The 18,522-nt window shown below is 40.6% G+C and overlaps 1 protein-coding gene across 1 annotated transcript; it reads right to left on the bottom strand.

Moving 5' to 3' along the window:
- Positions 1–12,733, bottom strand: HSD17B2 (hydroxysteroid 17-beta dehydrogenase 2). The gene is made up of 5 exons (XM_067302880.1): positions 12,424–12,733; positions 7,595–7,807; positions 7,089–7,274; positions 3,219–3,356; positions 1–2,108 (listed from the first exon to the last, which is right to left on the bottom strand). The coding sequence occupies exons 1-5, from the start codon at positions 12,707–12,709 to the stop codon at positions 1,750–1,752; spliced, it is 1,182 nt and encodes a 393-aa protein (XP_067158981.1). The 5' UTR covers positions 12,710–12,733; the 3' UTR covers positions 1–1,749.
- Between the last annotated feature and the right edge of the window lie 5,789 nt (positions 12,734–18,522).

The raw sequence follows: 18,522 nt of genomic DNA on the forward strand, positions 1-18,522 counted from the left end.
TTCTAAACACAATTTATTATGTATTTTTACCGGCAAATAAAAGAAGTGTCATGGAAAAGGTAAAGGAAGAAATGGGCAGGGAGACAGAAGTAGCCCCGGATTGCCTAAGGGAATAATGTTTTTGCTTTCCTTTGAGAAAATGCAGCCAAAAATCTGTCACAGAGACTTGCGTAAATCCACCAGGAGTTAAGCCACGGTAGCAAAAGTCACAACAAAACGTACAAGACAGAAGGATTTCCACACCAGCACGAGAATTAAAATAGTGGGCCAAAATCGCTGACCATCCTCTATGCACTTATAGAAGTCTTGTATTGATATAAAAAGACACATAGAAGATGGAAGGAATATTACATAGGCAAATTAAATTGTAATTTTGATCAGCTGACTGGCAGAATAAGTGACATGACTCAGATTATGACAGAAGATTAGAATTTGTCCAGAAAGACCAAGAAAAGAAGTTCATCTCCATTCAAAGCCCCGAATGTAACGACTTTCAACTTTCCATCATCCGAAAGGAAATGGATTTTGTCATAGCAAGGCCTAGTATAGATGGCCACACCAGGGAAGTCAGATGAATGCGGCTTCCCCCCCCCCCCCAACATATCAGAACCTTTCAAAAAAGGACAGTGCGAAGAGCAATGCAAAAAAGGGTGGGACTCTGTGAGGATTTTTGACATAAGCAGCAGGAAAGCAAGTGGCAGAGAAGCACTCAATGCCCCTACAATAAATTCACTGGAACGACTGAAAGCATAAAGGTGCAAGACGCACGAGATGAGAAGAAAGGGTAGCTCAGAAGACAGACAGCAGACCTCAATAAAGCAGACATGAAGACTTACTGGTCTTCAAGAAGCAAGCACAAACACTCCCAAAGCAGAGGGGGAAACAGGAAGAGTATTAGGAGAAACTAGCTAAATCATGAGTTCTTCACAGACACAAAACTAAATAAGAAATTGTACAAAAAGTGGAAGTGAGATCAGAGTTTACTAACAATTAGAAATAAAGAGGTACAAGCATATACAGGAAGAATACAGAATGTCCAAGACAGCGATATCAAAGTAGCCCTGGATATACTCTTTTTAAAAAAAAAAAGTAAAGGAGATTGTTTCCTTTTTGGTGAAGGTCTTGGAAAAAAATTGAGCAGACAGATCAAAAAAATTTATGTTGCTTAGTCTAGCAAAGAGGACATGTCATAAACATTAGAGCTATACTTCACAAAACCTGAGGGGGAGAGGTGTTAGGAAAGGGTCAATCATTTTTCATGTCCACCAGGGACAGAAAAAAAAGAAAAAGAGTCTTAGTCTCAAGTTGCAGGATTTAGATTAGACATTCAGAAAAATCTTTCCAACAGTAAGAAGAGATGACTTCTAATGTTTACAGTGTTCATGTAGCCATGTAGTCTAAATTTTTTTATTTATTTTTTTTAAGAACAGGTTAGACAGACATCAGCATGTTGGTAATAGTGCCTCTTGAAGCAAACAGGAACTAGATAACCTCTCAAGATACCTTACACAAAAGGCAGGAGAGGAAAGCATCTCTCATTGTTAAACAACAACAGAAAACAAAATTCTTCCAACTAGGCCCTGTCTGGAGATTATCTACCACTTTTCCTGGATGTCACACTTAACAGAGATTTGCCTCGGTTTATGAGGCAGGGCAAATGCAATTTAACAAAGTACAATAAATAGCAGTGTCTTAAAATAGTGTTTTTCTCAGCTATCTCACCACCCAAGATAAATGCTGACGGACGCTTCAGAGGTTCTTGTTTCTAGCTTCTGATGTTCTCAGCACTCTTGGGACAGGCTCAAAGCTTTGTAACTTACTAATGAAAAAGTCATACACCCAGAGAGGAAAGTAGCAAAAGATGCAAAGAAGCATATAAGCCCCTTTGCCAGGGGTATACAAGCCGTGCGGCCTCTTGGCCAGTAAAGCGTGCAGAATGTCATTTAGCACGGGGGAGAGGTCAGAGTCACAGTACGCAGGCATGCGCAGGAGGTAGCTCTTCAGCTCCAGGAGGTAGTCTTCTCCATAATCTCTCCTCACGCCTGCTGGGAGATTCTCCATTAGGTCCTTTTCTTGTTTATCCCATAGTTCGGGTGTGCCTTGTATACCTGCAGTAGTAATCATCATGAGAGAGCAAATGGGTTTGGGGCTGAACTGGAATATTCATCTATAACGAATAGTGAAGAAGGTCTTTCCCCATCTCTCAAGCCCCGATTTACATAGTTGTCCTAAACTGTGTCAATGCAGAAACAAAATACATGTGGGTAGTTACAACTGTTTTTACAGTGGGGGGGGGGGGAGGAAATCATGAAACATAGACTATATGAAAAGCACGTGGTTTATGCACAATTCTGTTACCACTTATACATAAAAAAACTTTCTCACAGCTAAGTCAGTGTCTTTTTTTCCTTGCCATTTTTTCCTTATTCCTTTTGTTGCTATTTCTAATTAGTACTCATTAATGGAAATACGATTGAAAGGTGCAGCAGAAGATCAGCTTGTAACCCAAACAGGCTCCAGAGAAATGTGTTTATAGAGGTGGGAGGAGGAGAATTTGGAAGAGAAGGCAGCAGAAGCACATGGGAGAGGAAGTGGAGGATGAAATCTTTGAGGTTATCTATAGTAACATCAACAGCTAATAAGCATGATGAAAGGTATTGCTGCAAATACTTTGATACAGGATACAGCTCAGTAAAGAGAACTCTGATATTGAGGAGGGTAGGACTTTACAGGCTAAAAGAGAGTCCTGAAGTTCTCATGCAGGAAAAGCAAGCCATAAAACCCAAGTCAAACACAAAGCGATGCCTGCTTTTTAACTTTGACAGGGCCAGAGCAGAGGGAAGTTACCAATTCTATCACTGGGAATAGCTCAGCAATTGATTTTAAGGACAAACTGTGACCCACTGCACAAAAGTTATAACAAGGTTTTCAGTATTCCTCAGTGAGGACCTTTCCCTAAGTTTTGCTTTGTCTCGAAGCAAAAGGAGTTCTCTGCTCTGCCCAGGAAAAAGGATGCCCTAGTAAAGTAGAGGCAGGCAGCGTGAAGAATTGAAGGGGGTAGTTCCCTTTAAAAAAGTAGGTCTTAATTTCGGTAATGAAAGTGAAGATTGGGAAAAAAGTATGACTGCTGAGGATTGTTCCTGGCTCTGTTTGAGGATGCTGGACTACAGGAAAGTTCCAAGAAACAAAGAGAACTATCTAAAATGTCAAATACCAACCTGTTCTGAAGCCCGATGGATGAATTGCAGCAACTTTAATTCCCCATTTGGAAAGCTCTTGCCTCATTACTCCAGAAAACATGGACAGAGCTGCTTTTGATGCACCGTATGCAGCATACTTCGGTAGTGGAATGCCTCCTGCAGGAGCAATATAAACATGATAAAGCTCAACTCCAGCTCTTTCCAGCTTTTGTTTCAGTGATTTAGAAGGATGATTATAGTGAAACCAAAATTACGCAGCTCTCACTGAGGTTAAAGACAAGTCAGTGAGGGAATCATTTCTTTCTGGAAGCAAGGGGGGAAAAAAAAAAAAAAAAAAGGTATTTTAAATTAGCAGTTTGTTATCGCAATTATGCTCAGTAACACCTGATAAGATACCTTGTAATGCAGAAAGAATAAACTGTATTGCATTTGAGGGTAAAAACTGCTGAGAATTGCAATGACTGTTGGTTTCAGAAACACAGATAATGTTTTAGTTCACATGAATAGTGAAGTGATAGTTTAATACCACTGGTTTTGTTGTCACTGTAACAGATTTCAAGCTCCCATGTAAACCACAGTTCCAACAGGGTACAAAATCTCAAATCTAGCTTCACAATGCCAACTGGTGTTCCAGTTTTTCCAGCTAAAATCAGAAAGACCAGAAGTAACAGGACAAGAGTGAGGAAGACCTTTGTGGACAAACCAAAGTTTGTCCAGTTTGGAATCATGCCACTGGTGTGCTAGGAATCCCAGAAATCTAACTCTGGAGCAGAACCACTAGGGATAGTTATATCCCCTCTTCTTTCATCTCAGCAGCATTTGTTCAGATGGAAAAGATAGAAAACAGCAAGTATTTTAGGTGAATTTAAATTAAATCCATATGTTTAAGAAACAAATGTTTCCAAAAAAAGAAGAAATATTTTCCAGATATGGAGATTCCATTTGTCTGTTCTTAAAACTGAAAAACTCATCACTGTTTCAGCCTCAGAAAAATTAAAAGACGTTTTAGGTTGAGCAGCTTTTAGTTTGTTCGGTCTCCCTTTAGAAACGCAGCCTATTTTGTCACTGCACAGAAGATCGCTGCCCAGTTCAGGAGGCGCTGCAAGTGCCGCGGGCCATGCTCGTGCAGCGGGGAGGAGGGACCAGATCACGTAAGCCTTCCCCTCCCCAGGGTGCCTCATTTCTCCTTCCGCCTGCACCAGTGGTTGGGCTGGTGCATCCTCTGATATAGCCTCCATTTCCAACAGACAATATTACACGTTTGTCTCAATACATTTTAATCTTTCAAAAGAAAATACTTTGATAATGGCAAACTTTCAGGCAAGCCACTGGTGCCGTTTGTTCAGTTTTGTACTGCAATGACCAAGATGTCTCAGGGGCTTCATACACAGAGTCAGGCAAATTGCATGTTAGCTTTTCTGCTGTATGCATACGAATGAGTTTGAATTTCAATTGGTTTGAACCAACTGAATCACATATTCTTTCCCTCCGAGGTCAGGCTAACCTCAAATTCAGTTAAATTAGCTATACATAGACAGGAATAGACTCGGCATAATGAGGCCTCACTAACTTTTCTGCTAATGTTTTGCCAAAGGACCCTCAAACCCTGTGTAAAGAGGAAGCTATTTACCAGAACTGGCCTGTGTGTAAGAACATCCATGTGAACAGTTATAGTTTAAGAAGGTCATTATTGATTCCAGTAATGCCAAATTATTCAGGTTAGGGAACCTCTACATTTATCCCTCCAAGGCAGCTTGGGTATTCATGCTAAGAATCTAAACATCTGTCCAAACACACCTGAACAACAGACAAAGATTTCGTTAAAATGTTGGCACTGAACCATAAACATAGGTGTGCAGATACCAAACATACTTATAATAAAAGGAAAAAAAAAGAAAAAACAAAAGATAACATCAAAGCAAGACTGATGCCATATCCTCAAGGTAAGCCATGAACAGAAGGTAATATCTGCACAAGTCCCCTAGGCAGCCCAAGAGGATTCAGGTGGGCACGAATGCACCAAAATGAGGGTCCAAGCAGACAAGGCATACAAAAATTTTAAAAGCAGCCAATGTGATAAATCCTTAAGAAATCTTCATAAAACCAAAATATCTTCCAGCATCATGACATCCTTCATCTAGCAGGTCTAATTTTCAAATGAGCTTTCTTGCTCCTCAGCTGCTGGCTATTATTATGATGATTATTATTGCTTCTGTTTCTACATCTTAGCATCTCACATGTCCTCCTAGAATAGAAGGTTATGTCCTAAAGGCACCAGGGTGGGGGTTTTTTGCTGTAAATACAGGATTTCCCATTAATGGGATAAACCTGAAAAGCACATTATACCCTGTTAATTCTTAAAAAAAAAAAAAAAAAAAGGGGGATTTTATTCATGAAAAAACTTACCACTTCTCTAGTAAGTTAGGATAAAGTATTTTTCTAAGATGATGATAAAAAATATTTTAGAAGAAATATAAATAAACACACACATTCTTCCATTCCCAGGTTATTAACAGACCAGGCTCCAGGACAGGACGTGCACATTATGCTTCTGTTCTGTGAATCTTGGCTATAAAAAGACAAACAGCTTTATCTGTTGCTCAATACATTGGAATGAGAATCTAAATTTAGGCTCCTTTTTATTTAATCAAGATCCTTCTTATTTAATTTAATGACTTTTATTAAAATTAAAAATTAATTTAAAAAATTATCTGTGAAGTCATTTACAGAAGCCTGTCTTCTTTAGAAGAAACCCAGACCTGTGAGCTCAGGAACTAGCACGCAAAAAGATCTCCAGCTGGACAGAAAACTTGTCTTTAAGAACTTTGTTTCCTTTCATTTGCTAACTTTCCTTTTTTCATATATTCCATTAACATATCTTCTTTAAAAAAAGTGAAATACAATATCACTACCTACATATGATTCCTTCTCCTTTTAAGCCTGGGGAGAAAGAATGATTATATAAAGTTTTGCTATTCTGTCATCCAAGCAACTGGAGTTATACAGATGGCTGATATTTCAATTTTTTCCCCTATACTCAGCAAATGATTTAGAACAGCAGCCTGAAAGAAAGCACATGACACTATCCCTACCTTTGGGAGTGGGAGATGGCTGTAGCAGAGCTGAGCAGAAGGTGCACACTCTGAAAAAATCATAGGATAGAGTGAAAAATAAAGCTGGCTTTTGTTTTCTCAGAATTAGATTTGTTTCTCTTCAGTAGGTGATTTATCATTGCGCTTTCCCACTTTAACTACGGTATTTGAGCCCTATGAGAGTAGCGAAGTGGAGCTGCCCAGCTGAAATATCTACCTAACATTTGTTATAGACAGTTACAAATGGCCTCTGGTTTACAAATGGTAAGAGTCTTGAACCTACGTGAAAGATATTTATATTCCAATCTTAACCCAAATTATAAAAAAAGGTTGAACTGAGCCCTCAGCTGTAACCATCCCAAATAGAATACCTATTTCTGCACAAGACAACCCTTGGACATCTCCACAGCAGACAGTATGGTTCAATAACACTCAAAGTGAGGCAATTGCAGCCTTCTGCTGGAATGTGTTCTAGAAACACCTGTGTTTTAGCTCCAGCCTTTCTGGAAATTCATAAAGCTACCCCTCACAGCATCTATAACACAAGATCTGAATTTTATAATCCTTTCTATATAACAGTATTTTAAACTAGATTAATCTCTTCTTCTTTAAGAACTGGTTACTAAAACTAGTCTCCTAGACAAAAGAAAAAAAGGTACTTATTATCTAGATATTAATTTTCATAGGCATATTGACAAGTAAGACTGACCAACACCTTCATCAACATTTATGCCAAGGAAGTTAGTCATTACTAGTGTTGCATCAGAAGTTTATCTGAGGCTTTGTCTCAGCTTACCTGCCATACTTGATATGTTAACAAGCCTTCCCTGGGATTTCCGAAGTAATGGTAAGAAGGTTTTGGACACCTCCACGGCCCCAAAGAAATTCACATCCATGCACTGCCTGTACATGCTCATGGGGAGCAGCTCGCCGTCTGCGGGGAACCCCAGGATGCCAGCGTTGTTCACAACTCCCCAGAGCCCTGAGAGGAAGAGAAAGCACAGGGTTGCTATAAGGCAGGAAACCGGCTCCACAAAGATTAAACTGCTGAGCCTGGTGGTCCTCCAGATTGAAGCTGAGATGCTCCGTAGCTACAGATACACAGCATGCCCTCCTTGGGATACCATCACCATTTTTTATGTGCCCCAGCAAGCAGGAGTCATCAATATAAATACCTTGACTGCCCACAGATGGAGGTAGGGAAGACCTACACACCTAAGCCATGATGCAACCAACAGGTAAGAGATGCACCTAGCAAGCAGGTACATTAGTATCCCCATCATAATGGCACAAAAGCTGTACCTGTATTTTGCACTTTCTCTGAAACTTTGAGATAGGCTTCCTTGACTTGGGTAGGATTGGTTATATCCAGCTGCAGGAGGGAAAGTCTCTGAGAACAGGTCCTTCTCAGTTCTTCAGCCCCAGGTCCGTTCTTATTCAAAACCCCGGCAAATACAACAAAACCTAAGTTATCCAAATATTTAGCCAGTGCATGTCCAATCCCAGTGTCACTTCCTGAAAGTATCAGGAAAAAAAAAAAAAAGTGAGTTAAAAAGTGAGTCTGTCCTGAGCCATTATCTTCTGAAAAATCAGAGGCACTCAATGGAAATACTTGCAAATATAATCAAATAGAGGATGAAATGAAGTCACTCAGAAATACAGCTACAATAGTAGAAGAAAGGTACAGGTTTAAGAGTTTGAGGAACTGGACCTTTGCATAGTCAGCAAAGTATTGCTCATAGAGTATATCCTCTTCACTTTACAAACAGAGCTGGGGGCATCTGTCCATGCTCTCCCACTGAGATATTCCAAGATTTACTTCATACATACAAAGAAAATAAAACCCTGGAATAGCTTTATGCAAGTATTCAGACTGAAACCTGATAACAAAAGTATTTAGGAATAACAAGAGGAAGAAAAAACCACAAGTATTTTACTTTGAAATGACCAATGAACAAAGCAATAATAGGGCACTGGAATTCAAAGAAATCACTAGATAATATTTCTTAATCCAAGGAAGTATTATTTTATTCAACTCTCTACCACCTGAATCATTCTATTATATACTTCTTTGGTCATAAGCTGTTACAAAGCCAAAGCTAAGTAGCGTTTCTTTAACTGTAAAAGAGCTCCTTGCTTTCAAGCCCTAAGAATACTTCAGAAGGGCATTTTTAGACTAAGACAAATAATATCAGCTATTTAACTTATGCAGATTTGCATCACAATTTCTCTCATCTTCTCCAGCATCAGACTTACTCCCAATCTTTGTCCATATAATGTAATGAACTACCAAATGCAGCAAACACTATTAAGGCAAGCACACTTATAATAACAATCTTCACAGTTATGACTGTGCAATTTCCCCCACCCGTTAAGAACAATAAGTACTTAACAAGTAAGTCAACTGATTTGCAAGTCTCTCTGTTCAACTGCATATTTTGCTGTCACTATCTTAAGATACTTTTAAGTGTTCTCTCTCTTGGTATCTTTTCCAGTTCCTCCATCTGTCCTTTTGTCCATCTACAGAGAAACTTCTTAGCAAAGGAGGAAACATCTCACTCATCTGCGAAGAAATGACACAAGACTCTCCTGAAGACAGGAAAAGGGGTTACAGAGACTGCTGTAGCTGTGCCAAGTAAGCGCCAATGACAACATCAGGAGGAAAACGAGAAACTTAAGAAATGAATGCTGCTCTTTTACATCATAAAACAGAGATACATCAGCATGCTGCACAACACTGCACTGTAGCCTCTATTTTAACTGCTGCAAAAAAAGCTCTTGTATGCTGATGTGCGCTGAAATCTGTGGAGCTATCCCAGATTTGGCTGTCTCCTGTAATAACAATTTATTATGTAAATGCTCAGCTTCTGAACCGTTCTGCAACACGGCTGGAAACCTGAATGTGGGACAAAGGGCTGGGACTCCTGCCAGCTTTTTACCATTTCCTCATTTGTGAAAGGGCTGCAATACTCCTTACTTAACCTTACCAGAAATTTTTAAGGGTTAATCTGCAATTTCAGCACGCAGAGGAGGATATTTCAATTGTTATTAATGGGCCTGTTTCTGCACCCTAAATCCTTAGTCAATAGAATTTGATTACCAGAGAGGCTCATCTTAATTAATGCTAGACTTTCATTTCTGGTCTCTGTCTTCTAACTGGAGTTTTATTCCTGAAAGGTGAAAAAAAATTAATTTCCAGGCGATTTGAAAGAAACATGTACTAAATGCCTAGATCAATCAGTCCAAGATGTTGAAAGAAATTATTCATGCTGTATTTAATATTTAAAAAAAAAACAAAACACTTTTTGGCATTTCTGAAATCTGCAGTTTCTTGAAGGTGCACCAGACCACCATAGAGCATGCCTAACTTCTCCCCCACCCCAACCGGAAAGAGAAGGGAAGAGAAAACATACATTCTTAGGATTCCCTGGAGAAAAATGAAAAGGCCTGCAACCATTCTGAAGACATAACAGACTTGAGCTTTGGAGTGGGGTTTCTTTTCTTCTTCATTTCTTTTTTCATGAAAACCTTATTTCTGGGTCAAATCCTTTCCAGCAAGTACATACATGTAGAGCTACACATTACTTAACCCAAAGTTTTACAGCACAGCTTTAACTTGGGAAGGGGAAAGTGCATAAGAACTAGGGACAGCTGTAGCAACCCTGAGAAGGAAATACAAGCAGTATTTATCTGTGCCTGCTGCTGGGCTTATCCAATGCTTTAGAAAACACACACACAAAGATCGGAGTTTCTCTGTTGAAGTCCTGAGAACCTCCACCTCTCAACACAACATTTAAATAATACAAGTTTCTTTCAGCCTTCAGACCTCAGTTAGGTCTTCTATATAGAATGGCTAGAGAATTTCCCTCCCTTACTCCTGTATCAAAAATACTATGTGAACAATTAAGAGATTTCTTTTAAGAAAGGCAGTCAGTATTGACGGTAGCCAAATCATTACACAGAATTCATTGGTATTGTGAACTCATACTGGGCATCAGAAACACCAGGTCAAACACTAAGACTGAAAAGATGAAATTACCTGAAGAAAAACTCATCCCACTGAACATAAAATAACTAAAGCAAGAGTTTTACAACTCCTGGTACTTTGGATCTTCATGACAATTTAATTCCTGGAGATGCTGGATATCGAGTCTATCAAACTACATAAAAGATTTTCGGTAACATTGTCAGCATGTTCGTATGCCCAGGAGTTTCTGCTTAAGGACACCTGAAACACTCACTCAGAGAGAGAGAGAGAGAGAGAGGATCAGCAGAAATGGTTTATCAATGACTTCAAGACTGCTCACACGCCTGCAGCTATTCACGTGAAAAAGCTTTTGGCAATGGGCAGTTTTCCCTTATCGTGGTGCTCTAGTGTATCATTGGCTTAAATTCGTAACGTACAGCAACAGCACCAGTGCAGTGACCATCCAGAGGGGACCAGACCAGTACCTGACAAAACCCAGAGGTTGCTCCATCCTCTGTTAAAACGCAGCTCTCAGGAGGGATGCGTGGTAGCTCTTTAGAGGAGCACAGCAACACTCCTCAACAGCGTAGAGCTGTTGCGGGGCTGCGGGGGTGGTGGTGACACCATTTCTCATGAAATCCCTGCCTCAGGTCTTGTCTAAATGGGGAAAAGTGACACCAAAAATGATTGAAAGGCACCTTGCTATTGTGTACACGCTCACACGCAAATCCTACAGTTAGTAGGGGGAAGAGGACTACAGTCAGAGCAATTTAACCCAGAAAAGCCTTGAGTGAAACTGTTGTTTCAGCCGATTGAAGTTTGATTGATTGCGTACTGGTTTGGATTCAAATAACAACTGAGAAGAGCCTCCTCAGACATGTCAGCTGTGAGAGATGTCCAAACTTGCATTTCTTCAGGATGGTTCCAGCCCGTTTACAAAGAAAACACATTCAATTGCTGGAATACAGTCAAGTGTTCTTCACTCATCTATATTGCTCTCATTCAAATTCTCTAGGGCAGATAAGTTCTGAGGGAGCATTTTTTACTGAAGAAACGCTAAACTGCATTCTTACAAAAGGAAGGAAGACACCCGAGTGTAAGCACAGCCCACTGCCTCTGCAGGGGAGGGGTGGAGGAATGCTCCCTATTCCCTGCTCCTGATGCCCATCTGCATTCAATACACCTGCACAAATAAGGTTAGCCAGCACACAGCTGCTCAACTGGGAGGCGAGAACTTACTGCTCATCTTGTCCTCTCTTTCACCTTTGGTATTTAATCCCTGTGTTAGTGCTTGCTAGCAAAAAACAAATTGAATTATTTTCCAGGACTCCCTTTACAAAGAATGAAACTCTGAACTAAGTAGTTCTATAATTCAAAGAAACTTAATTCAGCTTTCCAGAGGCAAAAATAAAAACTAAAATAAGTTACCAGTGCAAGAAACAGTAGGTAGTCACTCCAATCTAAATGTGTGATTAACACAAAGAAACAGCTATAATCACAGTATTTAGAAGAAGCAGGGGGGAAAAAATATATGTATTTATGAAAACTTAAAACTACAGAAGTGACATCCCTGCAAACCAAAAGTGGGTTTTGAATAGAGCAGAGTGTTAATACAGGGATTGAATTTATTGCTTATGAACTTTCATTACTGGTGAAGAAAATTACTCACTCCTGAAAGATTTCATACATTGTTTCAAAGAAGAGGCACCAAACTGGTATCTTGAAATATATGCATGATATTCATAGCATGTACTATGCAAACATGCACATCAAGGATTAATAAATTGTGGCAAACAAGATTAATAGTAGTATTCTAAAGGCCTCCAAAAATTAAAGTTTCTCCTAAAAGATGAGACCATCAGAAGCATTCTTATGCTTTTTTCACTAGTTAACTTCACAAGTATGTCTAAAAAGCTACTTGTAAAAATTAAATAAGGCACTAAAAAATAGCATCTATTAACATCCTTTTCCACATAATTTCAGAACATTTATTTACCTGAGGGGGAAAAAACCCACTGGAAAAGCAAATAAAATGAGAAAGAAGAATAAAAGAAAACCCAACAAACTGCCTTTCATAGATGCTTAACCTGACACTACAAAGTTCTCTAGCACACCTGTGAGAGAAGCCGGTTTTTACTCCCCAGACTTTGGAGCGGTGCCTTACCTGTGATGAGCACAGCTTTGTCGCCCACGGGCAGCACTGCCCCGGCGCCCAGGTACGCGGAGGAGACGAGACACGCTGCCGCAAACGCAACCAGCCCCCCGCAAGCGCCCAGCGCGGCGCAGCTCAGCAGCCCCAGCGAGGCCGGCAGCAGAGTCCACGCCAGCGCGCCCGCCGCGTCCACCTGGCTCCGCTTGGCCGCACGGAGCACCGTCGCCCCAAACAGCGCCATTACGCCCGCGTAGAGCCATCCCAGGGAGCTGCCGGCGCCGAGAGCATCCATCCGCATAGGCGAAAAGCAGACACACGCAAACCCCACAGCCGGCAGTGAAAAAGCAGGTGTTGCTAACTGCAGCGTGAGTTATATAGGGGCCGGGTGAGGGGGTGGGGCAGAGAGAGGGAACTCCGTTCAAAGGTTTGACATGAGTTGCAAAGCCAACAGCCACAAAGCACAATCTCACTTACCCTTGACATCGGCAAGGAACAGAAGCCTTTCTCTTCTTACCTTTTATTTCTTCTGCCTGATAGCTCCACCTTCTGAACGATATGCTGGCTGGATAATGATTGACAGCGCTGGGAATGGATGTGATGTAGCAAGCTCTGGCTTCAGGACAAATTTAACTGCTATATGTTTCACGTTTAGAGTACATTTCCCTAGATAGTAAAAAAAGAAGTATTTCCTTTACAGAAAATATTTGGAATTTCCTGCCTAAAAAGTGAGTGTAGTTTCGGTGGCCTTAATTTTGACGGGCAGTGACAAAAATGAGTCACTGTATTTATTCTCAAAACCACAAACTCCGTGGCGAGCTTTGCACGTTATCATGTGTGCCACTCCTGGTCCACCCTTCTTCAAACAACCTTCGACAAAAGGCCAAGAATTACCTTCCCTGATTTAGTGCCTATCTTGGGCTATTTACCTATTCCATATTCATGGCAATGCTATACTCACGGTTAACTGAAATCCAAAGGGGTTTGTATGATAGGGAGAGGCTGGGGTGAGGATGAGGATGGAATTTTGGTAGGAGGTAGTTTGTTTCCAAGGGCATTTTGTCAAGAGAACAACACCTGAGATTGAATCTTCAATTGACCTCCAATGATGACATTAACCTTAGTTTTGATAGGAATCATTGGTTCAAAACCCAGAGCAAGCTGAAAAAAAAAAATTCAATCAATTAATGGTGTTCTCTGAAAGTTATTTTAACAATAAGAAAACAATGCTTTAAAATCAATCTAGCTAAAAGGATTGAAATACAACTTAGACACATTTAACTCGTTTAAAAATCCCTGCTAATAGGTTTGAGAGATGAGTCTAAATTATCACATAACCAGCTAACACGATTCAGCTACTTCTTAGAAAGAAAATGCACTGTTGACCTATTTTATTTTAGATAGACACTGAAGGATTAAACTGCAGGGCGTAAACCTAACATGAGATATAAGCACATTTCCATTCCATTATTCCTTTGGGGTTTTATGGGATGGTAAATCTGTTGGCTATAAATTTTTACAGCCAGTAAAAATGTTTACCTACCTCTGTATGCAGTTTACATTAGAGATGAGATCACTTTTTTAAAGGAACATTTTCCTAAAGGTCTGTTTTCCATTCATTATTACTGTGAACAACTCTCATTCATTCATCCTTGTGTGGCAATACTAGTGCACAGAGCGGACTAATTATTTTTATTTCTCTCTGTCATTTGCTGCTTCTGCTTTTATTAGCATTATAAGGGCAATTATACTTGAGGTCAGTTATGCTCTGTCCTTGGTTAAAGCTTCTCCTTAAAGATTTCTCTTGGAGACTGTTGTTTTCCCTAGCTGATCGGTCATTATCGCATGCTTTCAGTGATCGCTGATGGGTTGGCATTTCAAGTGTCACTTCTCACACTGGAGGATGCTGCGCTGGAGTTTTAGTACAGTGGGAAAACGGGCAGAATGAACCACCTCCACCCAGACACCCACCGTGGCCTCCCCTCCGCGCGCTGGGAGGGAAGGAGGTGGGTGAGGGCCAAGCCGCGTGGCCAGCGTGCCGGGTCTCCACACTGAGGTCCCCATCAGAGCCTTTGCCTGCTCCCCGCATAGCCCCACCACGTGCCCTCGCTCCCACCCACCTGCCCACCTGCACGCTCGCCCTCCGGCACGCGCAAGCCCTCCATGCCCCATAGCCGCTGTCTCTTCAGCTCATATTTGCTTCATCGTCTCCTCCCCACACCACTGCCCGACCTCCAGTTCACATCCATGCGCACCTCTCTCATACACAGAACCGGAGGGCCAGGGGGACGTACCGCTGGCGATGCTGCGTGCACACGCCGCATGGGCGCCTGCTGCTGCACGCTCACGCAGCGTGCGTCGGCGCCCACCCAGGTGCACGACGACTGAGGAGAGTTTGGTGGAGACTGATCTGTGTCTGAATTACTGCTGAATTTATATTTTGAACGCAAAATGTTAGCACTGAAGGCATGGGGGATTTCCGGTGAGTAGCTGACCATGTGTTCACCCTGCAGTGTGTGAATAAAATTACATGTAAATCCATACATGGTACATGCCAGGAGAGAGGTTACTATTGAAAAGGAGAGTATGATCTAAAAATGGCCGAGAAGCATTAATTTGGAGTACCCACCTCCCGTACCCTCAGCCCAGCCTGTACTTCTCAGACTCCAACAGACAGGTTGCTAGTTGGGGATTTTTCAGTACAATTTTGCAGTGAGACAAGTTTTAATCGTTTCATTCCCACCATCCATCTTAAGAAAGCATCTGCTTTTTATGTCTGCCATTTTGGTACATCTCCAGTTCTCATTGCTGTACATTAACACAAGTTTACAATTGAGTTTGCATTAGTTCCTGTTTCTCTACAACATGCCTGTTCATGTTATGAATATACATCCCTATCTCACTTCCATCTTGATAGCTCTGCTGGCAAAGATGGGGCTCCTCCAAATTATCATCCTTTCCAGATGTTTTTTGCCTTACAATAGGATGTTGCTTCAACATGACATCTGAGTTACAAGCAGGATTGATTTTGGCTAATTGATTTTGAGCTAAGCTTGACCTTCTATTTTGGCTAGGATATTTGTCTTTCTTCCTAGCTTTTTAGAGGCATCACACAATAACTCAGCGTCCTGTCCCTTTATGCCCTAGTCATCTACATATTCTATACAGGAGGCTGAACACTGCTTCCGTAGTCAGGCTATGACAATGCCAAACAGCAGAAGAGGAATGATTCAGACCAGCCTCCTGGCTTAAGCTGTTCTGTTGTCTGATTACTTACCCTCACAAAGTACTTCGATCTCTGTGCACCATTTTGATAGTGCTGAGGGCTTTGACTGGGATTTTGCAGAACTCGGGTATGCTCCACAGCCTAAGTCTCTTCACGCTAAAAGATATCTTTTGAAAGTCAATTAAAGCAATGATGAAAGAACATGCCTTTCATGAAGAGCAAGCCTTTCATGGTACTCTGCAGCATGAGTATCTAGTCTCTGCATGATCTCTTGAGTCTGAATCACAACTTCTTGAAATGCACTGCCAACCTCTTTTTCCTGGTAATGAGCGTTCTTCTGTCTTTGCTTTTCATGCCTCCATTTCCAGTTCCAAACCTTTCCTGCTGGGTTTTATTCATTCAGTGAATGCTTCTGTGGCTTTCTAGCATAGTATCAGCATCCAGCTCAGCCACTAGGCCCTCAGCCTCTCTGTTATCTTTCCTTGCATCATTTTTCACTTCTTTGGCCAAGCTTCTCTTGTGCTTTCTGTCTTTTTCCAGTAATCCACCAATCAACATTTTTCCTTTCAGCATCTTCCCTTCATCCAAAGGTACCATGTGCAACATCCAATACTTATCCAATATTTGTTTTATGTTGATATTCTTCTGTCCCTGCTGCAACATGAATTACATTGTCTGCAAGCACTAACCATTTTTCTTCACATCCAGTCTCTATCTCAGCTTCCTCTGCCCCTGACCGTCACAGATTTATTTTTTGGTTTAAGCTGGAATTTCTCACAGAACTCTCTAGTTTTCGATTTTGCTCTATTTATTATTTCGTTTGCTGATTCAGCCGCCTTCTGTTTCAGTTGTGCGATGCAATGACTGTCGCTCCCAAGAACCTCTGCTTCGTGCGCCTTTGTAGCTTGGGTAGGGGAAATGCATTTCAGGTTCTGTGGGGAGGTTCTTGGCTACAAGGCTTTTTTTGGAAAATAAAATCAGCAGAAAATAGGTCAGAATTTATTTCAGCAAATAGATCATTAACCAAGTTAGGAAAATGATTCTTAGGAAAAAATATATGTATAAGCAGAAGAAATATGAAATGATTTACTTGGATTGACTACAGCTTCTGAGAGTGCATACACAACTTCATACATTTGGATTTTGGCAGGCTTAAGGGCTACACAAACAGTTGTCAGGCTATAAGTCCTGGATGCAGAAGTTACTGAACTTGCATACACAAAACTCATTTGGGCAAATAGACTTTGCACTTACAAATACTACTGAACTTTCATGCAAGGGTTGAGATAATCCTCTGCCTTCAGAGAGTTATCTATTCACGCACTTAACCTGAAGCACATGAATTGTCCCAGTAAAGGCAACAAAACTATTCATCTGCCTAAAGATAAGAATGTAGCCAAGTACCTTTATGAATTAAGTTCTCTGAGCACACAGACTTGTACTGAATAAGGGCAAAAAAAGGTTATGTGCAACTGAAAATAAGGCTGTGTAACCTCTCCTTTTCTTCATACTATTATTTCATTAATATCCACTTAGAGAAAACAATTCCTGTAGAATCAAGAATATATCTATTAAGAAAAAGTAAGAAATATGTTTTACCTCCCAGTTATTGGAGATTTTGCCTTTATAAATATAGTAACAGATGGTAAATTCAGAGATAGGCAATAAATCGTGAAGATCACTTGGCAATGAAGAAACAGCTATTGCTAACCTTTTGTCAGTAATCAATTCTAATAAAAACTAATAATAATAATAATAATAATAACAACAACTACTTCCTCAGCTAAAACTCCTGTTACTTTTTCAAGTGTTAGAACCTCAGAACGGGGAACTTCTTCAGCACTGATGGTCAAACTGGACATACAAATCCTCTTGGCAGGTACCCCATACAACATAAACATTAGCATATACCTTCAAAAAAAACCCCTGCAATTTCCATTTTCCACCTGAACGCAATGCCTGCAGCAGCTGTATTTCTGAATCAGTAGGCCTCATGTTTACATGCCATATGAAATAAAACCATTGGTCATAAGTTATGCGTCGCTATTTAGATGAACTCTAATCACCCTTTGTAAATTTTCTGCAATAGACATAACATCTTAAATCAGAGAAATCATTAAGATTATGAGCACTCCTCTCTATCTGCAAGGGATGTTTTCTTCTGTAACTCCACAGATGTCTACGCTTCCCTGAGCTTTCAAGAACAGTTAAAAGTGGATTGCACTCTTTCCAAAATAAGTCATTTTTTATCAACCCAATTGTCACTATCCTCCAACAAGAGGATAAAATCAAAAAAACTAAAGGCAATTAGTTACTCTTTAGAAAGCTGGCCAGGAATCATCTGTAGGTTATCCTCATGAGAAATTACACTTGCCTGCCTTTCTTCTGTCATCTGATAACATGAAACGGCTTTCACAGAACCGTCAGTGTTAGAGAAAGAAGAAAAGGCATCAGTTTATCTTAGTCCACTTCTCTGATAGCAACAAACTCTTTCCTAAAGTTTCCTTTGGTACATTCAGCCCTGGTAAAATTCCAGCCCTGCCTAAAACTAGCTCATAGTGTTGTGGTGCCCTAATATATGAGAAATAAAGATGTAACTATACTCCGGGCTGGAAAATTAGTTTGTTTTTCCAACCAGATTTTTATTAGATGAACTCTATACCTTTCCCTTTCCTGCAGATTTGACTCTCTGAAGTTGATGGCAGCATTTAAGTGCCCAGAATACAAATGATTTCCACATTTTCCTAGCCCCCAGTCTACTTGTTTCTTTGCAGGTGCTTCCTGAAATGCAACAGTGATTTTCCTTGCTTTACTTTCAGATGGTTTCTTCTAACCATATGTTGTACAGACTGTATCTACATCAGTAAAAAACACTCTTCTGCATCTTA

This window comes from Apteryx mantelli, chromosome 10, assembly GCF_036417845.1.
Source record: "Apteryx mantelli isolate bAptMan1 chromosome 10, bAptMan1.hap1, whole genome shotgun sequence".
Classification (NCBI taxonomy): domain Eukaryota; kingdom Metazoa; phylum Chordata; class Aves; order Apterygiformes; family Apterygidae; genus Apteryx; species Apteryx mantelli.

Coding starts and splice junctions, on each gene's coding strand:
- HSD17B2 (XM_067302880.1), bottom strand. CDS start 12,709: ATGCGGATGGATGCTCTCGGCGCCGGCAGCTCCCTGGGATGGCTCTAC. Junction 7,808..12,423: donor CAAAGCTGTGCTCATCACAG/GTAAGGCACCGC, acceptor TGATACTTTCAG/GAAGTGACACTGGGATTGGA. Junction 2,109..3,218: donor TCCATCGGGCTTCAGAACAG/GTTGGTATTTGA, acceptor TTACTACTGCAG/GTATACAAGGCACACCCGAA.